This window comes from Hylaeus volcanicus, chromosome 4 (genome assembly GCF_026283585.1).
Source record: "Hylaeus volcanicus isolate JK05 chromosome 4, UHH_iyHylVolc1.0_haploid, whole genome shotgun sequence".
NCBI lineage: Eukaryota > Metazoa > Arthropoda > Insecta > Hymenoptera > Colletidae > Hylaeus > Hylaeus volcanicus.
Genome location: NC_071979.1, coordinates 3,675,017 through 3,696,759, shown reverse-complemented (window position 1 = coordinate 3,696,759; position 21,743 = coordinate 3,675,017). Strand labels below are relative to the sequence as shown.

The window sequence follows — 21,743 nt, the reverse complement described above, 5'->3', positions numbered from 1 at the left end:
ATGTGTCTATTCACGAGTTATCCAATTTTGCCTTACAAGTGTACTTGATAATTGCAATAATTATAAAACAATAACAATAAGGAAGATCTTATGGCTACTGAAGTTCGTATACATGCATCGTAATGACCATCAGATTGAGACGTATTATTTCCTTTCTTATTTTTGTATCTCTTCAGTCCTGAAACGAAGTCACTTTGCTATTACTTTTGAAATCAAACAAATATTAATCATTCTATTGACATCACCCATTTACTACTCGACAATAGTCCATCAAAACACGTGAAAAATTGTTCGATGTAATAGATAAAACTTAATTCTCTAAAGTAGATAAAAATCATTAAGCTTGTTGGACTACCCAGGCCAGAAAGTGTGTTCATTATCGAATGGATATTAATCAGTTCCGTTTTCAAACAAATTGAAAAGCAAGTTTTTCATATTTTACAACGAAGTAGGTACACGTTTTAGTTTGTTTAAAAATTAAACTAATCAATGTCTGCTTGATAATAACCACACTTTCTGCTCTGGAAACCCCATCAAGCTTAATATTTGTATATGCATAAACAGTTTTCTTGTTAATTATAATGTTTATTTCTATATATTGTATTCATTTGTAATTTCACTTTAAACACCTGAAGAAGACCCACACCAATGTGCAACGATGCCATTATTTATTGTTCCCTGGTTACTTGCTGCAATTCGTTTTTAAATCTTTTCAACGAAATATCGACGTTATCTTCCGTTTTATCGAGCAGCTAATAGCCGCATAATAGGCATCACGCCCAGTTTTCGAGTAATCGGCCTGTTATCGGTTGTCGCGCACGATATTTTATATCGGGCCTACGACGCATTATTTGCTTATCCCCACTGATAAAGTCTCTTCGATTTTTTAAGTGTCTAAACAGCCTAAACGTTTCGGGTTTTCTTCAATATCGTCTCCAATCTGGGAACTGGTTCGTTCCCTATCGGTTAAGGTGAAAAGGTAGGAAGAAACAGAACATGGGGAAGTATAATGCTCGAGCATCCATATAACGTGGAACGTAAATCAATCGGTAATGACCGAAAATCATTTTGACGCCTGTCAAAAAATCGAAACAATCATTCACTCGATATTCGTTGTTACTAGACTATGGATGTTTATGTAAGTTTGTATTTTTACGGATTCAGAAAAAAAATTGAGATTTAAATTAAAATATATATCTTATCTTGTAAACTTTGGATTTTATTGTTTATTCATACTGGTTTGTATTTATTTTAATATATATATATATATATTCTATGGTATTTATTTTATTGTATTTATTCTATTGTATTTATTTGTTATTTGTATTTATTTTATTATATATATTATACTCTATATTTTATTTTATATTTTACATATTATTGCATTTATGCAAATCCTCATACGTTTTTCCTCATATATTTTCATCTGATATAAATGCGTAAACATCCGCAGTTTAATTATTAGGGAATTTGAACAGAGATTCTATCATCATTTAGTGGAGTGTTTTGTATGAAACGAAAGTGATAAAAATTGAATATTCAAAGCTTCGTTAATAACAAATTTTGTTTTATTAATTTATACAGTAAATCGATAAATAAAATGCCACGCGACGACCATTTTAGGAAATCCACACTCCACTATGAATTTAAAGTAATTTTAGATCTAATCGTTTAATCCTTGGATTAGGAATGGTAACTAAACAAGAAGTAAGATACCGACAGCAAATATTTAGTTGGTAAGTAAATTAGTTACTAAAAAAAATCTTTAATATTATAAAGTTGAATAGAGGCTGAGAGATTAAGGAATCACAGAATACGTTTTTCTTTAGTTTGTCAAAAATCAAACTCAATTCTCGTCCGAAAGATTGAAATTAGCGAAGATATCATCTATCTATATACATTCGCTAACTAAATTTTTAAGAACAACTCGTAACTAACTTTGCAATGCATTTCTCGAGGATCGGATAAAATAATTAATCGAATTCTCGCGTCGAATATTCTACCGTGCATCGAGCAAATTTGATTTCGTCTAAAAGGAGAGGAAGGACAAACCACTCGTTGGTATAGAAGTGATCGATCACCGTAGACGCTGCACTCTTTGTGCTTGTTATGATATCCATAGTCTTCGCGATCTCTGTGTGTCCCTATAATGGTTCGAATGTAGCGCGACGGGTACGAGTTGAAAGTAAACGGTACAAGTTCGTCGGTCACCGCTTTTTTAACCAAATAACACAGAGGGAACGATATTTACATAAGGATCGAAGCACGTCCAACGTATCCACGGAACAAAAATTTTAAACGACTGTCGTAATACATCTTCCCGTACTCGGGAACACAGATTGCTATGCGTCCGTTTACACGGCGCAGACGTGCGTACAAATTTGTATGCGAAAATCTGTTAATTATTGTTTGCTATTTAAGGAGTTAGGGGTACTTGGAAAAATTTCAATCAATGGCATTTCTCATTTTAAATATTTTCTTGAATTACGATATTTCGAGAATATTCTCAGACCATTTTAAATTGACCAGACTATAAACGATGGAGTTATTAACAGACTGCGGATATTTATGCATTTGTGACAAATGCAAATATGTGAGGATATACAAGGAAGCTTACGAATGTATGAATATATACAGATATAAATAATAAAATTCATGTTACAATATTTAGAAGACGAAGCATGTTTTTCATTTAAATTTCTGTTCTTCACTTTTGTTTATAAAGATGTGCATTTGCATAAACATCCGCAGGCTAGCCCTTTGCTCTCGAGACCTTTTTTCTGGTATCCATCAGCAAATCGAGATGCTTTCTTAGCATTCTATTCTCACGAATGCTAAGCTTAGATTAACTTCGAAAGTGAGATCCTTAATTTGAGATTTGAGAATCAGGTCACCTTTGCCTCAAAAGCATTTTATTGACACTTCCAGTTCCAAAGAAATGAAACCTAAAGAAAACCTAGTGGTGACTGAGAGTCACTTGTCGAGTGCAAAGGATTAATAAAATAAATTTGCTAATGCAGCATAAATATATCGAAACGTAAATGATATAATTGATATTAATAGATTCGCAACATTTATTAGATATTTATTTCTATTAAGAAAGTGTCCACATACTTATGAACGGAGGGTGTACGTGCGTAGGTAGGCAGGTAATCAAATTTAACGATCGTTCTACCTCTCCTTGTTTGACTTTTATAGCTGGATACTTAACCGAACGTTACCGCTGATAAATCGAGAGCCGGAGACGCGATTTAACGTGAAATCGTTATATGCTTACAAGCGAATATACGTATAACCGAAACACCTTGATGAGTTTCAACGTTTCAAGCGTTTCGAAGCGAAACCGACACAAGGGCGGAGAGAAAATAAGCTTTGGCTTATCGTGACGCGGCATAATCACCGATTGAAAATCTTTTGTGTTTGCTCGGCTGTCAAGAATGAAAGGTGCTACCTGCGGGTGCACACCGCACACGTATCTCTACCCATATACGTATGTATGCATAGCATGATGCACAGTATGCGTCTCCGAGTACTTCAAAAATATCTAATTCGTTATCTCTGACTTCCTCGATGTGAATACGTATGTATTTATCCACGAATAACGCATCGGACAATATTGTCAAATAATATTCTTAGAGTGATCGAAATGAAAATCCTGGGAATATTCTTGAAACGTTAGAAGAGTTCAAGAAAATAACAAAATCGAAAAATGCGTTCTTCGAAATTTTTAAGTACATTTAACTCTTTAATGAACGCAGACCTGGGCATTTTTCAAGTTTAATTTTCAATACGTTATTTCATTTCATAATTGTTTTCTAATTTTGGCCATGTGTTTAGTAACATTCAACATCAAATCGTGCAATGTTAATGTTTCGAGGAACGTATAAAGAAATTTTTTATTGAAATTTAGAAGATCAATTGTCCGAAATACAATTATGAAATGAAATAACGTGCTACTCGAAATAATATTTCAAAAGCGTCCAGCACCATTCATTAAATAATAAATCGATGAAATAGTACGTTATTTTATAATTATTCGACTCTGGTTTCCCTTCAAATCACGCATAAATCTTTCGCCTTTTACTAAAGATATCCCTGGAGGGGAACAATTGATGAGTCTATAGACTAATTTCTTATAATTATTCGAAATAATTGTGAAATTGTTCTTCTAAATTTCAATAAAAACTTTCTTTATACTCTCCTTAAAACATTAACATTGCACAACGATTTGATATTAAATGTTACTAAACGCATGCACGAAATAGAATTTTCTAAGAAAAAAATGCATAGCAATAATTTACTGTGTATATTAATTATTCATTGAAAGCACTCGCGTATTTATGAACGTGTGGACATAGTGGATCCTCCGATTAGACGGTTAATTCGTTCCAAAGTTCCAAATCGTATAAATAAGACATACTTTCGACATAAGCTAAATATTCCAATTATCAACACATTTGTTGGCAATCGATTTCTGTGTTATTCCTTGACTACATCCATAATCCGATAAGACACGGCATGGGGTATAAATAATCTTTTCCTGTTTCTTTTTTATTATATTAAAATCAAATCCAATCGCTAGAATATTATATATATAGTTTGCTAAAACTGAAAAACCCCGATCCTTACACGTTTCGCTAAAATTGTTAATAATCATATCACTGACAATTATAATTAATTAGCTACGTTTACCTTACAATTTTAATTTTTAAGTATATTTCGATATACTTCGACGAGCAAAAACAAATTGGATAAAAAGAAACATTTTTTAATAAGAGTAAACAAGTAAGATTAACGATGTATTTATTTAATAAATAGATGAATTTATTTAATAAACTTCTTTCCTGAATAAGGAGTAACCGAAGTTAAATACGACCATGCATACTTCAATAAGCAAGAAAAAATTGAGTAAAACCTATTTAATATGTAAATACATACGATACATACCAAAGCATGTATCGGAACATGATTGGCGATATAACCGCATATCTACGAATTCGCCTAACTCAAGGACTCGCGAACTTACGTAAAATGTACTTCTGCCCTCGTCTCGCGTATAAAGTCCAAGTTCACTAAATTAGTATAAACCCGATGATTGCAATAAGCAAAGCCGATCCTATACTTTCGTAATTTAAAGCGATAAAGAACGAAGGCAAATTGTGTCAAAAGTCTCGTTATCTGTACTCAAAAGTAATTAACGATTTGATGGTTAATTTATCCGTTCTTATCGCGGGGATAAGATTGTTTGATCAACATCTCGATTAGGTATCGCTGCCCATAGATAAATCGTAATTGGTGTCACGGATCGATTTGGCATCGCCTCGTGTGTACATGTAAATAACGTTAATCATATTTTATCGATACCCTCTCCTCTCCTCTCCCCTGCTGCCGGTCACGAAATGACTGGAAATAATTGAATAGTCCAAAGTATCGGGGAATACGCGAGAAACGAAAAATGATAATCGTCCGATAATGTGGTATATCAGTGATATAATAAACAACTCTGTAGAGCCACCTGAAAGGTGCTCCAAAACTGTAAGAACATTTTTCGATGGACTAACAAGAGCCATAATTCTATCGCGTGTTACTTTCAATTTTCTTGTTTTCAGCTGCGATAGGCTATCTCCGAAACTATTATAGAAGAAAACTTTTTAAGGAAAAACTTCATGCTTTTCTGAATATATATGCATAAAATCTGGCCCTAAATTTTGTACAAAATTATTTGTTTATAATAATATAGCCTATCGCAGCTGAAACTTTAGTTTAAAAATATTGTGTTTCTTATTCTTAAAGCTTTAAGGCAATGTATTAACAAACAAAAGAAATCGATTTTTTTTTATTTCTGCAGTGGCCTTACCTTTTAAGATGCCTATCGATGTTCAATAAAGTAAAATCATAATTAGACTGCGGATGTTTATGCAAAATAAAATCTTCGCAAACATGCCTACAAAAAATCAACCTAAATAAGAAATTATTTTATTCTGCAAATATTATAACGAACTTTACTTTTAATCTTTTTTATATTCTTGCATAATGTTTGCATCTTGTAGGTTCTTGCACATTCGTATTTCATAATAATAAATCATAATAATGGCCATTAGTTGTCATCCTTGTTCCGAGGACAATATTTCCTCCCTTGACTTTTATTTTTATTAACTTCTTTATAGACACGAAGCGTTACAATATTTGTTTCTTGCATTTTATTCTTCGGTCTCTCTACCGCTCCATTTTGCTCTTTTGATGCTTATCCAGGTCGTTTGCTGGTCCCCGATTCTTCCCTTCCATTTTGTCTTACCCCTAACCTCATCCAGGTTCGGACTCTCTTGCCCTTCGGCTCTCGGCTCGAGTTCTATGCCGTAATTAGAATCTCCCTGCCCCTATGTGGCCGCACCGCCGAGTTCGGCCCTCATCGGCCATTACTTTTAATGGCGTTGTTAATGAAACTAGGTGTCGCCAAATTAACCTCTCGTTTCAGCAACGCTCAACCGAAATCAGAAGGTTGCGATAGTTTATTAATTTAATATCTAGGCACGCCATAACGTAAACAATAATTAAACGCGCTCCGAATATTCTAATAAAAACGCAGGAAAGACTAGCAACTCCAATTTGAGGATTTGCATCACAATAAATTAATGAAAGTATACAAAATTCCGTTAACGAAACTTAATTGGTTTTTTAAATCTTTCTCCCCACTTGCGAACAAATTATTTACTATTTATAATGTCCTTTGCATCGAGAGACTTTCGTAAATGAATAAATTATCTGAGTTTGGTGAAATCAAATTTGATTTAAGATATAATATTTAAAGTCGTTCGTTTACAAAAGTCGCTAAAACTAGGATTAGGTACCTTATAATAAAAAAGTAAATTAAGTAATTAAATAATGAAATGTTAATCCAGGAGAGGAGTTGCTTAAATTTTGTTTTCGTAAATTTTGTTCAAATCAAATTGTAACATATTCGAGTAGAAAGATTTTCTTGGTAGCTTCATCCTCTCATGAAAGGGTATTATTTAATTATTCCACTCTAATGGAACACCCTGTATATTTATTCAATTCAACCCCTTCAGGGACAATTTTTCTTCGCGCTTTTCTTATATCTCTAACTGTACCTCGGAAATAACATTACAGTACAGCCAAACTATAAATTTTGTATTCCTCTTGTTGAAGGATTCTGTAGTTAATGAGTTAATAAAAAACTAAACGTCCACATATGTGGCCAAGGACGCGAAGAGTTACAATAATAACTAGACCGAGAATGTTTATACATTCATGTCAAATGAAAACATGGTAAGATTTCAGAGAACGTGCATAAATTCAAAAATATATAAGAAGTTTCATTTAAATTTTAATTCTTAATTCATGAATGAAATATGTGTAACAAACATATGAATTGAATATGAACATTAAAAATGTGAATTAAATATGAGTAACGAAGATACGAATTATATAAAAATATGAATATAAATAAACATCCGTAGTGTAATAGTAACCTGGATAAATCGTTAATCGCAAAAAAAAATAGTTCCGCTTTGTGCCGTGCCCATTACGTGTATATACAATCCATGTCCTCGGTAATTATAGCGTCGCTTGAGATCATGCAATCCAAGATCGAAACTCCGAAAAGAAACAAAGTTTAACGAAACGTGTTCATTGATAATCGAAGAAAGATCGAACGCGATGAAAAGGGGTGAGAGCGCGAGAAGCGACCTCAAAAGGGGTGAAACAGCTTGGAGCGAGTACGCTGTGTTTGAAAACCACTGGCACCGGCTGATTACCGCGGTAACCACCCCCCGAGCGCCAATTAATCTTAACTTTTACGGGGCAAACACTTTTCATTAAGCCCGGTCCTGCCTCCAACCGGAGTCGAGTTATCCCCACTCTGTTGCAACTTTAGCCACCCTTGCCTACTCGCCTTTTTTCCACCCCTTCTCCTCCGGAGCACGGCTGGCTCTTCGCACTCATCCTCTTCCGTGGACGGCGAGGAACGGCAAGGAAAATGGTTCCCCAGACAAGCGTTTAATCTGGCTCTAATTAGCAACTTACCCTCCGCCCCCGTTTCAACGTTTCACCTAGTCCCACCCCCCTCGTTTCCCGCAGTTTCTCCCTTCCCCTTCATCCCTAGGCCGCTGCCAAGCCTTTCCCCGGATCGAGAGTGGGGTTGCAACCCTCCAACCCCCCGCCCCTTGGCCAAAGTTGCCGGGGATGTCCACCCCATTCCTGCTATCCGACCATTTAACCGTTGATCTAGCCGCAATGCAACCAACCTGTCTTTTAGGTTGTCATCGTTGGATACCGTCAACGAACTTACCAATTAACGTTTCATTACGAAAGACTGTTGCGCCGAACGTGATAGTTCGATCAGCAAGTTGTCAGGAAGCGATGACGCATTGAACGCATTGAACGCATTGAACACGATATTTGGATACCTAGTAATTAGTAATAATTAGTAATTGTCTCTCTGGATCCATTTTAAGGCTCGTGATAATCAGTTTAGGTACGAATATCCGACCACGAGTCTCGCACGTGGTTGTGGCTTAAGGGGTTAAAGTGGGGAGAATGAAGGGTGGAAACTTGCGTGGTGCGTTTCATATTTCCTCTGCTCACGTGGTTTCAATCTACAAGTCAAATTTATTTTGCTTGTGTGGTCTGTAGATTCCTGGACGCCATGTAATATATAGTGTACGCCTAGAAGCTGATTTTCTACAACATGTTTCTGGCAAGTAATCTACCCGCGGAATGAAATTGCTTCATGCATACCTTGTGAAGGTCAGCTCTCTCGATACATCGCTCTCGATACATTCCCTTTCTTATCGACAGAACATTACTCCAGGGTTCATTAATTGTTAGTCCGAATAAACGAACTATTTAACTCGTTACGTACTTCGATAACTCTTTTAATCATTTATTTTTCAAAAATATGTGTATCGCACGAGACGATTCCTAATAATCGACTGCTGTTAAGTTAGAAAACTTTCTTCGATTAGGCAAATACCTTGATCTTAGTATGATTCTACTAGGTTATCGATGCAAGTATAGCTATACGACTGTATCGGGGCCGAAAACAAAAACAGATGCGATATAAATATAATTTGTAATAATTATAGACCATTTTACAATTGTATATGCGTAGTTGTCCCTGAACGAACAGGACCCGCCATAAGTTCAGAGACGCGTAAAGAATGTAAACATCTCAGTGATCGAGTAATAGACAATTTTTCAGTACGAAAGTTTCAATCGCAGCATACATCAATCGTTCGAATAAACGCAATAGATATGAAGCTGTTTCAAAGTCAGTTTTGGAACGATGAAACTAGGAGTTCCGCTTCGACGAGTCCAATTAACAAGAAAACATTGATTATGCATCGTAATTGCGCGAGAAGAGTGCAATTGGCTCCGCCCACAAAACGTATCATTATGCACGAAGCTCAAGCACTCTTCTCGCGCTCAATCGGTAGATAAACGACTCCATCATTTTTTCTTTTAATCCAAATACAAGAACAATCGCATTCACTCGATATTACGATTTCTCGACAACTACTTAAGTACATACGATAACTACATTAACATTATTGCTATTATCATTGTCGTTAATACCTTTCTTGTCGTTTTTATATTACACGTAGTCGGCGTTCCGAAACGTTCTATATATATAATAATGTCATATTATTATATACAGCGATGCACGTAATATTAATTACATGTATAATTAATTGTTACGAATAACAATGCATTACGCGCATACGATTTACAGAGTCGTATAACAAATCAGTCGTGAGAAACTTTGGTAGCTACGCGTACTGTTTTGTATCGCCGTTTCGTCAACGTTGCCATTAGCATCCATCTTTTTCTTCTTCTAGTTTAGCCTTGAGATAGTGCTTAACTCATCACCTTGTCGATCCAAGGCACGAATTTCTGTATATTTGTGTAGACGCCTGGCAGATGCTCACGACCACATCCTATGCCCCAGGACACGAGACCGATTAGCACGTGTCTTCCTTCAACGGACATGGTCAAAGGACCCCCAGAGTCTCCCTATAGGAATGTTAATTATTAATTATTTAGTACGTTATAATTCGTAGATTCGAGTCTACGAATCATTTATTTTTCAAAATACCCTACGAGCCTTAGTTAAACTAAGTAATGATATAAATATTTGTTGTTTAGGGTTCTTAGTGATTGATGAAACTAAAGAAGTTTCGTTTCTTAACACTTTACCGATCGGTAGGCGATTAATCGACTTCTTGTCTCGAATTCTTAACGACCGGTGTAGGATGTTGAACCGATACCGGTCGGTAAAGCGTTGTTGAATCTCTATTTATGTTGATTATCTATTTAGATTGTACAATTTGGGAAAACAAATAGGACTTTTAATGTACTTTTTAATACTACACACAAGTTGATGTTAGCCTACATTGATATATTAATATACATTAATATATGTACAAATATGTAACTAATATATATTTATAGATATTCTGATATTAATATATCGAATATATAATATATAAAATTGTCTAAAAAAAATTGTTTTTCATTTCCTCAGCCAGAATGAAGCATATTTCGTTAAATAGCATATAGGAACAGCTTTTATTATCTATAAAGAAAACATTCCTAAAGAATAGAAGAAGATTTTGAAAAGAGCTGAAAAATGACGTGATCCAACCAAACCTTAAAGTTATTTCGTATTGGAAGGTCTCTAGGTTAGACGAGTGTCGAAACACCTGAGCAATTTCTTTCCAATAAAAAGTTTCCTCGCACGTTCCTGTCTTACATGTTCGGTAACGCGTCGATTACTGAAGCGTTCGCCATATAAGCTCGTCGAAAGTAATCGCTTTACCTGACAGGAATCCCGTCCACCCTCTTTATAGCCGGCGCATAGAAAGACGTCGTGAATGGTCTCCCGTCTTCCGGCCGCTCTGAACCATCTTTGGCATCTTTCGTTAGGGATCACCTGAAAAAATTCACTTGTTCAACAGTCCGTCTCGCTTTCGCTCGCGTACTACTTATCGCGAAGCCTCGTGCAATCGGAATATGAAAGTGTAGGAAAGATAGAAGAAAGCGAAAGGTAACACGCTCCAACGGTGTACGCATGTATTTAGTACGCACCTCGACGTCCACTTCTTGAAGAACCGTCGGTGCTGAACTTTGCCCGTGTCTGGTTCTCCCCCAGCCAGCTACCGTTGCTGTTCGGCCAGAAAGTTTCAGATTTTTCGCTGGCAGGCAAACGGGAACGATATGCTGTTTGAACGACACCGTTCGCGATAGCTTTATCAACGCCACGTCGTTACGGAAATCAGTCGCGGAATACTGCGGATGAACCTGTAATTTATTTGCTCCTGCATTTAACTGCATACTTAATTATTGTAAGAAATTATACAGTTGATATGCATCGAATTCGGTAATTAAAAATTGATCTTCGAAATTAAGAAGAGAAATTTGAATACACATTTTTGTTTAAATTTGATTTGTTGGTCGCTAGTAATTGCAGTTACAGTTATACGCATCAACTCCTAGGTTATTAACGACAGGAATATTGAAATTTACTTATATTATTTTATTAATAATATTAGTTCCTTTGATAAACTGAAAGACGATAAATGTCATCGAGTCTCCTGTATAAATAATGCGACAGTCACAGCGTCGACGAATGCCTTCTTCGTAAACCTTCTGTTTGAAACGAGTGCCACTTACCTCTTTCCTTTCGATATTAAATTCTTCGTGTAACAATCGCTCAGCCGCGTCCCTCACGTCCCACTCACCAAGACGCACTTTTAAATTGTTGTTTGGTGTCCTACACGAAATAAGCATTAGTCGTCGTAGGAAAAAGTTGTTTTTTAATTTACGTACACAAGACTGAGTCAACATATATATATATATATAGCTGAGACGATTCCACAATTTTCTTTGCCGAAATTACGAATGTTGCTTTGTTTTCGAATTATTAACGAAAACCCACGAATCACAGCGTCCGAGCAGCCTGCGCTCAGCCGCGATCAGTAGATCGAGCTAGGACGCTCAGCCATGATCAGTAGTTTGAGCCAGGACGGTCAGCCGCAATAAGTAGCTTGAGCCAGAACGCTCAGCCGTGATCAGTAGTTCGAGTCAGCACGCTCAGCCCAGCCCAGCGTCTCGCGGCTGAGCGCGGGCTACTCGGGCGCTGTGATTAGTCCATGATTTTTCGTTAACGATTCAAAGACGAAGCACCATCCGACATTTTTCCAAAGGAAATTGTGGTTCAGACTCGTCTCAGCTACCCCCCCTTTCCGGTTCTTACACTAATTCTGGGACACGTTGTATCTATGTTGACTTTCTATAGTGAGCCAAGCTGTCTGAACCTACTACTCGAGGACGTGTATATACGTTCTTCGTGGTAAAAACCTTTTACTAAAAAGTTTAACCTATAATGCTATCGGTACATCAGGAGAAACCCTAATTGGGCACTATTTAGCTACAGGATACTTACGTTGCCACGCAATGAGCCGCAGTCACCACCCATCTGTTGTTCAGCAACGCACCACCGCACGACAACTTCTTCGAAAGGAATCCCGACTTGATTATGGCGGCCTGAAAGTCGAGGATAAATCGTAGAAATTGAATACCAGCAACGAAGCCAAAAATGCTGATGAAAATGGCCGATGTCAAGAGAAACTTGAACTTTCGTTAGCTCACCTGCCATGGATGACTGCCAAAACTGGAGCTGTGTCCACCAACGATTCTGTTACTTCTCGTGTAAAGTTCACCGCAACCTGTAAACCATCGGGGAAAGAGGTAAAAGATCGTTTTTAACAGATTGTTGTTTGTTTATATTGTTCTCATTTTTTAGAATTATAGTACACTATGGTAGTAGTCGCCAACCTTGAAGAGTATCGAAATTAGGGTGTGAATTTGACAATTTTCAGTAAGTTCCTCGTTGAAATGTCATATAAAATCAAACTGAAAATAATTATTTAGTTGCTATGTGTAGGTATACAAAATAGAAATTTGATAAAATTCCACTACTACTACTATTTAGTTTGCAATTTAAGTGAAATTTGATAATACTCGTCACTATCGTCGTGTTCATCTATAAGGCTGTTTCTATATTTGTTTCTCATCGTTTCCATAAGTGAACATGAACTATATTTAAATGTTTATTTTTAGGGATAAAGGACTACAAAATTTTGCTTAAAACTAGAGCGTGATATCAGGAGAGTTTTACAACAAGATTATTAGTTTCTTCTTTCTTCCGATTCGAAAATTGACACAAACGATTAGATTCGTAGCTGCGAGCGACAAGGTGGCGACCACTGCGTTATAGTGCACGTTAAACCGTGCGTACAACTAAAGAAAGACATAAGCAATGATTTTGTTAACATCGGCCAAGTAGCAGTGTCAATAAAGGATTTTCCAAAAGGAGCCCTGAATTTCAAAAATTTCTCTATCGGCGTGGCTGTGATAAACACGTAGGCAACATAATCCTTCACGTTTAATTGTAATCGTGTATAACTTTTATAAAATGGTATTTCATTAGGTAGTCATTTTCTAGGTTGGAAACTTATTAAAGGTCTTTAAAATATGTAGACTTTCTCCTATTTAAAGTATGTCAAGTACTTTGTGTCCAAAAGAAATCATGAAAATTGCGCCGAAATTGATAAATGAAAGAGTAAACCCTTAAAATCAAAAGGTCAGATATATTCCATATCGTTTGTGTTTGATTAGAAAAGCCCTCAGGGGCTGTAGCTATGTTTGATTGCAAATATAGCTACAGTACGGGTTTAGCATTCCCGAGGTACCTGAGCTACCACTGAAATATACTGATACCAGTACTACTAAGCAAGTAGTAAGAAACTATACTAATACTAGCATAGTAGTATTAGTATCAGTATATTTCAGTGGGCCCCAACAGATTGCTATCATCCTTAATGGAAGAATTATAAAGAGAACTAATCGATACGAAATGCGACGCATCGAGGCAGCAAAGAGTAAAACGTTCAACAAAAGACGATTTTCGGCGATCGGCAGTTAGTCGAGATTGAACTAAGGTCGAGGTGATGCATTTCCCCACAAAAAAAATGGTGACACGCAGTCATTTTAATTCGAGAAACCCCTCCAGTCCCTCCAGACATAAGCAAACACAAATGCAAATGCAAATCAAGAATTAATGACAGTAAAGAAGGAACAAATGCAAAACTGGTACATTGGATGTCAATAGTCAAATTATATGACTTTGGACCTTCATTCGTTTAAAAAGAAAAAATCCTAAAGCCCCTTTTGGATGATCCTTCAGAGTGTCGTGTGTTTGACGTGAAGAGATCGAGCAGCGTGTTATTCGACGTCAATAATTCAGTGCAAACACTCCCTAAAGTTGAAATTTTTTGCTAGGGTTGCCATAGTCTCTTTTCCTTTTCCAGCTCGTTCGGTTCCTCTATTCCTCTGTCTCCTTTACAACTGTCGTATCGTCGCGACGGTGTAGCCTCTTTGGAAAATGTGCAAAGTGCCAAAGACAGAAGGGAAGGGAGATGCCATGCGAGACGTGTCTTCCTTTCACCGCTGATAACGAGTCTATTCGGTTCGTCGCTCATCCTTCTGTATTTCAGAGTCAATCTTTAAACATCGCCAGCAATCGTATGTGTAGCGAAAAGGATCGAATAAACTACGGAGATGGTACGGTACTTTTAAGCAATAAAAATTCACCGTGCACCTTTTTCGTCCGAGGAAAATTTCTTTTTCGATGAAACGTTTTGTGGGGATCAATTCACTCCAAATCGATCGCTATTGTGCTCGGTTTCAGTCAGATTTAAATATGTTGCAGTGTGCGAGAAAGTAACAATTGTAAAATTATTGAACATTCTATGGAAATAATTATGTTAAATATTCAAAAATCACAAAACGTATTTGTAAAATGTTTAGGTTTGTTTCGGTAGTTAACAGCAAAAGAATTAATTTATTATTTCTTTTTTGTTGGATGCGAATGATTAATGTCCATTAATCGTAAAATAACAACATGTTAATAACAATAGGTTATCCTATAAAAAAATTAATTACGGTGTTTAGATTACTTAGATCAATAGGTTTTCCTTATTTAAGAGAATTTTATTCAAAAGATTTACTTATTGAAATTTCAATAAATCATAAATTGAGAATTATATTTATTTATATATATATTTTTCTATATTATTAACTATTACATATAGAATTCGATTAATTATATTTTTAATATAATTTTAAATCGAATTGTACACTTGCAATTGGTTTGTTTTTAATATTTGGCTGTATATATGTTACCATTGCATAATGTTCTTTTGAACAAAAATTAAAAAGATAAACGTCACCCGTTAAAATTGTTTCAAATAATAAATACATTGGCATTTTTTTCAATTTAATTTGGAAAATCAGGCTTCTAAGGATCGACGACTGCGAAGAACATTGTAAACATTGGTTATAAGTGCGTATTTTTCTATCAATTTCAATATTCTCAAAACGACGACTACCATCTCCATTTTCGAACAAACTGCAACACATTTGAATTTGAAAATCGAATCGTTAAATCTCCGACGTCGAAATAAAAAATCATTTGACTTCTAGAGTCCAAATCGAAATTATTTTTGTGTTGTCGAATGTATGTACAACGTATAATAAATCCCAGCGAACAGATTCTTCCGTATTGTTTTCGAAAAAAAAAAAAAAAGTTGTCGAAAATGATCTTCACGCGTCCAAGATGGCTTCCCCTTAATTAATAATTGCGATTAGCTGTGGGAATTGAAAATGGTGCCGCTATTGGTGCAATAATTTCTGTCTGGTGCGACTTCATGCGGATTACCACGATATTTGGAATAATCCACGGAGTTCGAGACATCCTCGACCGGCTTGTGAATTCCCTGCGCGTCAGGATAATCAGGCTCGTATTCGTCCTGAGGATAATCGAGCTGTATCGGATGGTAAAACGGCGGCCGTGTCGTGTACGAGGGCCGTTCGTAATTCCAGGTCTGCGACGATTCGTAAACGGTCGTCGGCTTGTTCGAAACGTCCGCGAACAGGTACGTTGGCCGGTGCTCGTTCTGGCCGCCGTAATTGCTCGGTTTGCTAGGCCTAGCCGGGTTCTCGTAGATTTGTACGTCGTCGTCCAGATACGGATGTTGGTTTCCCAAGTTTAGCGAAAGTGCTACACGTTTAAACAACCACGATTTTACCTTTTCCGCTGTTGCCAATTACAATTATCACCGCATTTAGCGCGCGCATATCGCGTGTACGCCTAATTACTCTCGTTACGTGGTTATATTTTGTCCACTCGACTTCATCCATTCTCATACCCAACAACAACTCCATCGTTTCTCAACGCGGACGATATTCGTTTCCCGGTGGGTGATCGCCTGATTATTTGATTTTTGGGAACGATGGTCATTTTGCGCGAGCAAATCGTACGTTAAAGTTTTAATTAGGACATTTCCAACTTTATATTTAATCGAATAGGGTTTCGGTGCTGCGTCCCAAAGTCTGATTAACACATTGGCTGGCAAACTAAAATTCGTGAAAATTTCTACAAAGTTAACATTTCGTCTGGAGACTATTCAAGATTAGATCATTTAAAATGTATCGCAGTATTTAATTTTCTAACGTCGTCAATTTCACGAATCCTCTCCAGATTCATTTTTATTATTGCCTCATTCTTTGGAATTAATTCTTTGTAGTTCAGCAATGAAAAGTCCTGTAGCGACAACGTGTTAAGCAAAGATATAAGGTGTTAAGCAAAGAAAACAAGGTGACTCAAAAATAAGCCACTGTAGCCACATGAATTGTTTATTTCTTTTGTTTTGGATAAGTGGGTTACGAGATAACTTATGGTTACCGTCTCAATACGTACTTTTCGTAGCGTTACTTTCACAGGCGGTTTTCTCGGAATATTAATAACAAATTTTGTTTACCTTTTACGATATGCATTATTACATACAAAATCATATTTTTAGCTACCTTTTTGAGACATTTACACTAAAAATTAAAACCATATATTATCGAGCTTTGGAAACATCACCAACCTCAAGGTTTTCATTAAATTAGGATAAAATTGTAGTAAATATTTGATTCTCATACAGGGTGTCCAGACACACGCTAAAGTGTTATATCTTGGAAACTAATAAAAATCGGGTAAATATATTAAAGCTTAATAAATTTGTCTTGAAAAGCACTATCGCAAACCAAGCAAAAAAATTACTCAACGGATGGGAAAGAAAATGAATCTGACGATAACTCACTGGCGTTCTGCAGTAATCCAACGGTGGGTCGTGGTATCTTTTCAGGGATGTCGTCGTCGTCGACGCAGCAGCTCCAAATTAGTCCTCCGGAGCAGAGGTCGACTGGACGACCGCCACCGAGAACGCAACTGATGCTAAGACCGCAATCAAACGTCGCTCCTTTGTATGAACATGTCTGTGGTATCACTGAAACATAACGATTATCGATGTAGGTGTACCATTCTCAAAAGAACTTTTTCTCGAACAAAATTAGATAGATATAAATGAGATAGGCGCATTCGTTTGATCCAATCGTGTAAAGCTATACATGAGCATTCTTAGATTATTGATATTAAGATGAGAGGAGGCTATCGAAAACATGTTTTTACAAAAGTTATTTGGTACAACGGGGTACATTATGCATTGCAGCATATAGCAAAAATAAATATTTCAAGGAAAAATAATGAAGAATTTTAAATGATCGAAATATCCTTTTTGTAAGGACACAAAGTAGATTCGTAATATTGTAAGTAAACAAATTATTTGTAATCATTGTTGGTATTTATAGTTCTCTTAACATCATTAGGGGTCGAAATAAACAGTCAAGTGTTGCTAGGGAAACCAATATGTCAACGCATGTTAGTCGATATTCGAACTTGCTAAATAACACTCATCAAATGCAAGTAAGATCACTTTATTGCTATTTTCACAAATAGATCTTTATAAATTTGATTTAGTAAAAGTAAAAAATTATGTTGAGTCCATTTCGTCTGAATTAAAATAACATTTCTTATGAATATTGACCAAAATTATACCCTTGAAGGACGAATGGGTCCTAGACGTTCCATGTTATAAATCGAGTTTCTAGGGCTATTTTCAAAGTTCCATCGGTAGAATGTTATTCGCAGGACAAAATTTTTCACACGGGAAAGATGAGCCGTCGGTGAAGAGCTAAGAAGTGGATGCTTGGTCCACGATAGTTGAGAAACACTATTTCACGCTATGAAATCATGTAATCATCCGCGTCACGCGTAGTTTGGATTTTTCTATGCATTATTCTGTGCACGTAATGCGCCTTGTCGTGTCGTGTCTCTTCGAGTCTTGTTGCTTCGAGTCGTATTTCGCTTCGCGTGGCGTTGCGCCCTGTCATATTTAGTCGTGTCGTGTCGTCACGCAGCACCGCGTTGCTCTTTTTCGGTCTGTTTGCTGGGATAAATACCGGAGTGCTTTCGTTTCGAACCCCTGGTTTTGTAAGTGAAATCGCCAACTCAACGCAGAACGACGAGATCGAGCACGAAAGTCAAGCCGTGCAGATCACCGAGCCTTCCCAAATTACCAACGGATGTCTCACAATTAGAGCACCATTTCCCAAACTTGCTTGACCCGGAACACTTTCCACCTCACCTTTCACGGAACACTGACATTCCTTTGTGGCCATTTAGACCTTTGTGTGCACACGTTGTCGTCCCATATAAAATCAAAATAAAATTGTACGAATACGTGGCTATTTGGATTTTCATATATCTATTTTATCATCCAAAGTAGAACTAGCATAAAACTATGCGTACGAGAACATGTCGTAATGTGTATTAATTATGAATTGATGCAGCATTCCAATTAAGAAAATATGTAATAAAGTTACATATGGGCCATTCCATGCTATTCCGACCACTTTTAGATCCAGACATTTTTGATTTAGCTGAAATTTTTGTATATTGTAGTACCCAACTGAATACCTTTTTGTGAATTTTTGCAGATTTTTGTACCGAACCAAAAAAAAGTTATGCATTTAAAAAAAGATGTTTTCTTTTCAAATAGCTATAGCTCTGCCAAAACTTGACCAAATTAGACGGATTTTGTTTCGAAATGTGCGTTTTTGAATGAACTTTACGAAAAAAAAAATATGAAACAAAATATTTAAATTCATCTTTTAAAAAAGTTTTTGATTTTCGAAAAGAACACGTAAATTTCTCATATTTCGACACTTTTAATTTTTTCCCTTAAAAAAAGAAACTGATTATTTTTCCTATTTTATGGCGCAATTCATAACTTTTTTTTGGTTCAGTACAAAAATCTACAACAATTCACAAAAAGATATTTAGTAGGATACTATAATATACCAAAATTTCAGCCAAGTAAAAAATCGGATAGTCTAAAAGTGTTCGAAATGGCTTGGAATACCCCATTGATATTTGACAACACATATCTTAAAAAGAAACGAAAATTTTTGTTCGTGTCATATATAGTATAATAAAATGTTATATAATATTGAATATAAACTTAATAAGTAGTAAATATGTGTTAAAAGGTGACCAACCTAGCACTCAGTCTGCCAGGAGCATTGTACTCGAGCCTTTACAAGCAATAATAAATAATAATGGTAATATTATAGTATATTATATGACACAACAAAAATTTTTGTTTACCTTTTACGATACTTATTATTATATTGTATTGTATTGTATTGTTTTTGGTCTTTCAAGTTTCCTAAGAAACCATCTCTTTTCACACTAAAATGTATCCATAATTTTGTCTCGAAATGCATATAATGACCACATGAAAGTAATATTAGGGTGAGCCAAAAGTTTCAGTTTGTACAATTTTTTGAAGTCATTAAAATTCTTTTATATGCAAGTGTTATATATCATTCTGTAGCTTTTGAAATGCCCTTTCATGTTTAATTATTAGCTACATTAATTTATTGATCGTTTAATTTGTTCTCGTTCTGTAAAATCATTGAAAAGTTTGAGATTCGAGTACCTTTACGTCACTGGAAGCAAGAGTTTAAAGCTACCGAATATAATATTTTCTTTGCTGCTTCAGTAGCTTTAAACTTTTCCAGTAGTGACGTAGAAGTACTCGAATCTCGAAATTTTCCATGATTTTACTACAACGAACAAATATTAAACCACCAATAAATTGATGTAGAAAAGTTAATGTAGCTAATAATTAAACATGAAAGAGCTTTTCAAAAGCTACAAAATGATATATAACACTCCCATATAAAGTGATCTTTAATGACTTCAAAAAATTTCACAAACAGAAACAACATAAAATACGCACGAATTTTTCCTTCGCCCTAATACAAACCACGAATGTGGAAACTTATTTATAATAACTCTATTTTTTGAATCATCGGTTGCAGTTTTCGAGTGACACTAGTTCACACCACACGAAACATCAGCATTCCGCAAAAACATAGTTCAGGAACGAAGATTCAATGTTCGATCAATCGTCTTCATCGTACATATTATATTCTCATAAACAATATCCATCTTTAATCCAAAACTTGTTAACACGAGACGTACTTCTACCCAGCATGTCCATGATGCTGTTATGAAGATTGTTGTTGTGACCGCGATGATCTCCAGTGTAATTTCGTTTCTTCCTCAGGGCTTCGACCAGCAGCGTGCCCTGTTCTTGGCTGTTAAACTTCCGTCTTCTTCCTTGCCTGTAATCGGTCATCACTTTTTCCAGTTCACCCCTGACCATTCGTTTCTTCAATTGATCCAGAAACCCTTGCACGTCATTTTCCTCGCGAACATCCTCCGGATACCTGTCGTCAAGGTTCCCTTCCACCGGAGCGTTTGTCGCATCCGATATCATCAAATCGTGGCTTCCGGTGTCTATCCCATCCGCGCGATCCCCGACGATTTTTCTTCTTCGGCGTCCGTCTTCCACAACCGCGATATCCTCCAACGAGCTCTTCGCGCCTAGGAAGCTCAACGTCCCTCTCGGATCTCCGTTTCCAACGAACGACACCCGAGAGACAGCGTTTCGCGAGTTCTCATCGTTCCAGCGATTTTCAGTCCAGGATTCCCTCCTCTTGGGAATCGATCGATCCTCATTGTCGATCTCTCGCACTGACACGCCAAATTGCGCCCTCCTGACGAACGAGTCACCTATAGCTCGACTGTTCTCCGATCGTTTCGCTTCTCTGGGCTTCCTAGCAGCCAGATCGCGAACTCGGGATTTCTTAGGGGCTTGGTCTTCCATGTGGTCTAACCGAATGTCGCTGGACAGCAATTTCTGCGTTCCCTCGGCGACGGAAGGCTTCTTCGTCGCGGAGAACCAACCATGGAACATCGACACTGACGATGAGGAGAACGGATGATCCTGGCTCGCTGCGTCGTAATCGTTGTAATTGAACGCGTTTACGGTCGTGATTAGAAGCACGTGCGCGATGACGATGACATTCATGATCTGATTTGATGTGTATCACTCGAACGAACTAGACTGAAGCCAAACGGCGGTCAACGCTTCGAACCATAGTCTTCCGCTGTCAGAGATCCTCGAGCTTCATCGGGGACCGAAATCTTTCCTCGGCGATGGTAATAGATTCGCGATGTTCCTCGGGAAACACGCGGTTATTCGTGCATTCGGCATTTTATCTTCGCTCGATCGATCTCGATTCGATCATCAAGGATCGCACGTGACGTTCCAGCCAGTCAAGGTTGATCCGATCGATGAACACTCGCGTCAGTCCTGTTCGGGGGCGATTCGATTAGATAGAAGAAATTTTGAATAACGCGTTCG

The 21,743-nt window shown here is 36.7% G+C and overlaps 1 protein-coding gene and 1 non-coding gene across 3 annotated transcripts; one reads left to right on the top strand and one right to left on the bottom strand.

Annotated features, from left to right (window-relative positions):
- The first annotated feature begins 4,037 nt into the window (after nucleotides 1–4,037).
- Nucleotides 4,038–4,157, top strand: LOC128876049 (U5 spliceosomal RNA). The gene has a single exon (XR_008456942.1). It is a non-coding gene; the product is annotated as a U5 spliceosomal RNA (small nuclear RNA).
- A 4,516-nt stretch (nucleotides 4,158–8,673) lies between these two features.
- LOC128875552 (uncharacterized) lies at nucleotides 8,674–21,407 on the bottom strand. 2 transcript variants are annotated; one of them, XM_054121216.1, is made up of 9 exons: nucleotides 20,516–21,407; nucleotides 17,229–17,414; nucleotides 15,800–16,141; nucleotides 12,670–12,746; nucleotides 12,464–12,564; nucleotides 11,692–11,791; nucleotides 11,107–11,319; nucleotides 10,838–10,951; nucleotides 8,674–10,032 (listed from the first exon to the last, which is right to left on the bottom strand). In XM_054121216.1, exons 1-9 carry the CDS (start codon nucleotides 21,405–21,407, stop codon nucleotides 9,877–9,879), a joined length of 2,181 nt encoding a protein of 726 aa, XP_053977191.1. In that variant the 3' UTR covers nucleotides 8,674–9,876. The 2 variants fall into 2 exon arrangements, with proteins under 2 accessions (XP_053977191.1, XP_053977190.1); XM_054121215.1 differs by lacking the exon at nucleotides 15,800–16,141.
- Between the last annotated feature and the right edge of the window lie 336 nt (nucleotides 21,408–21,743).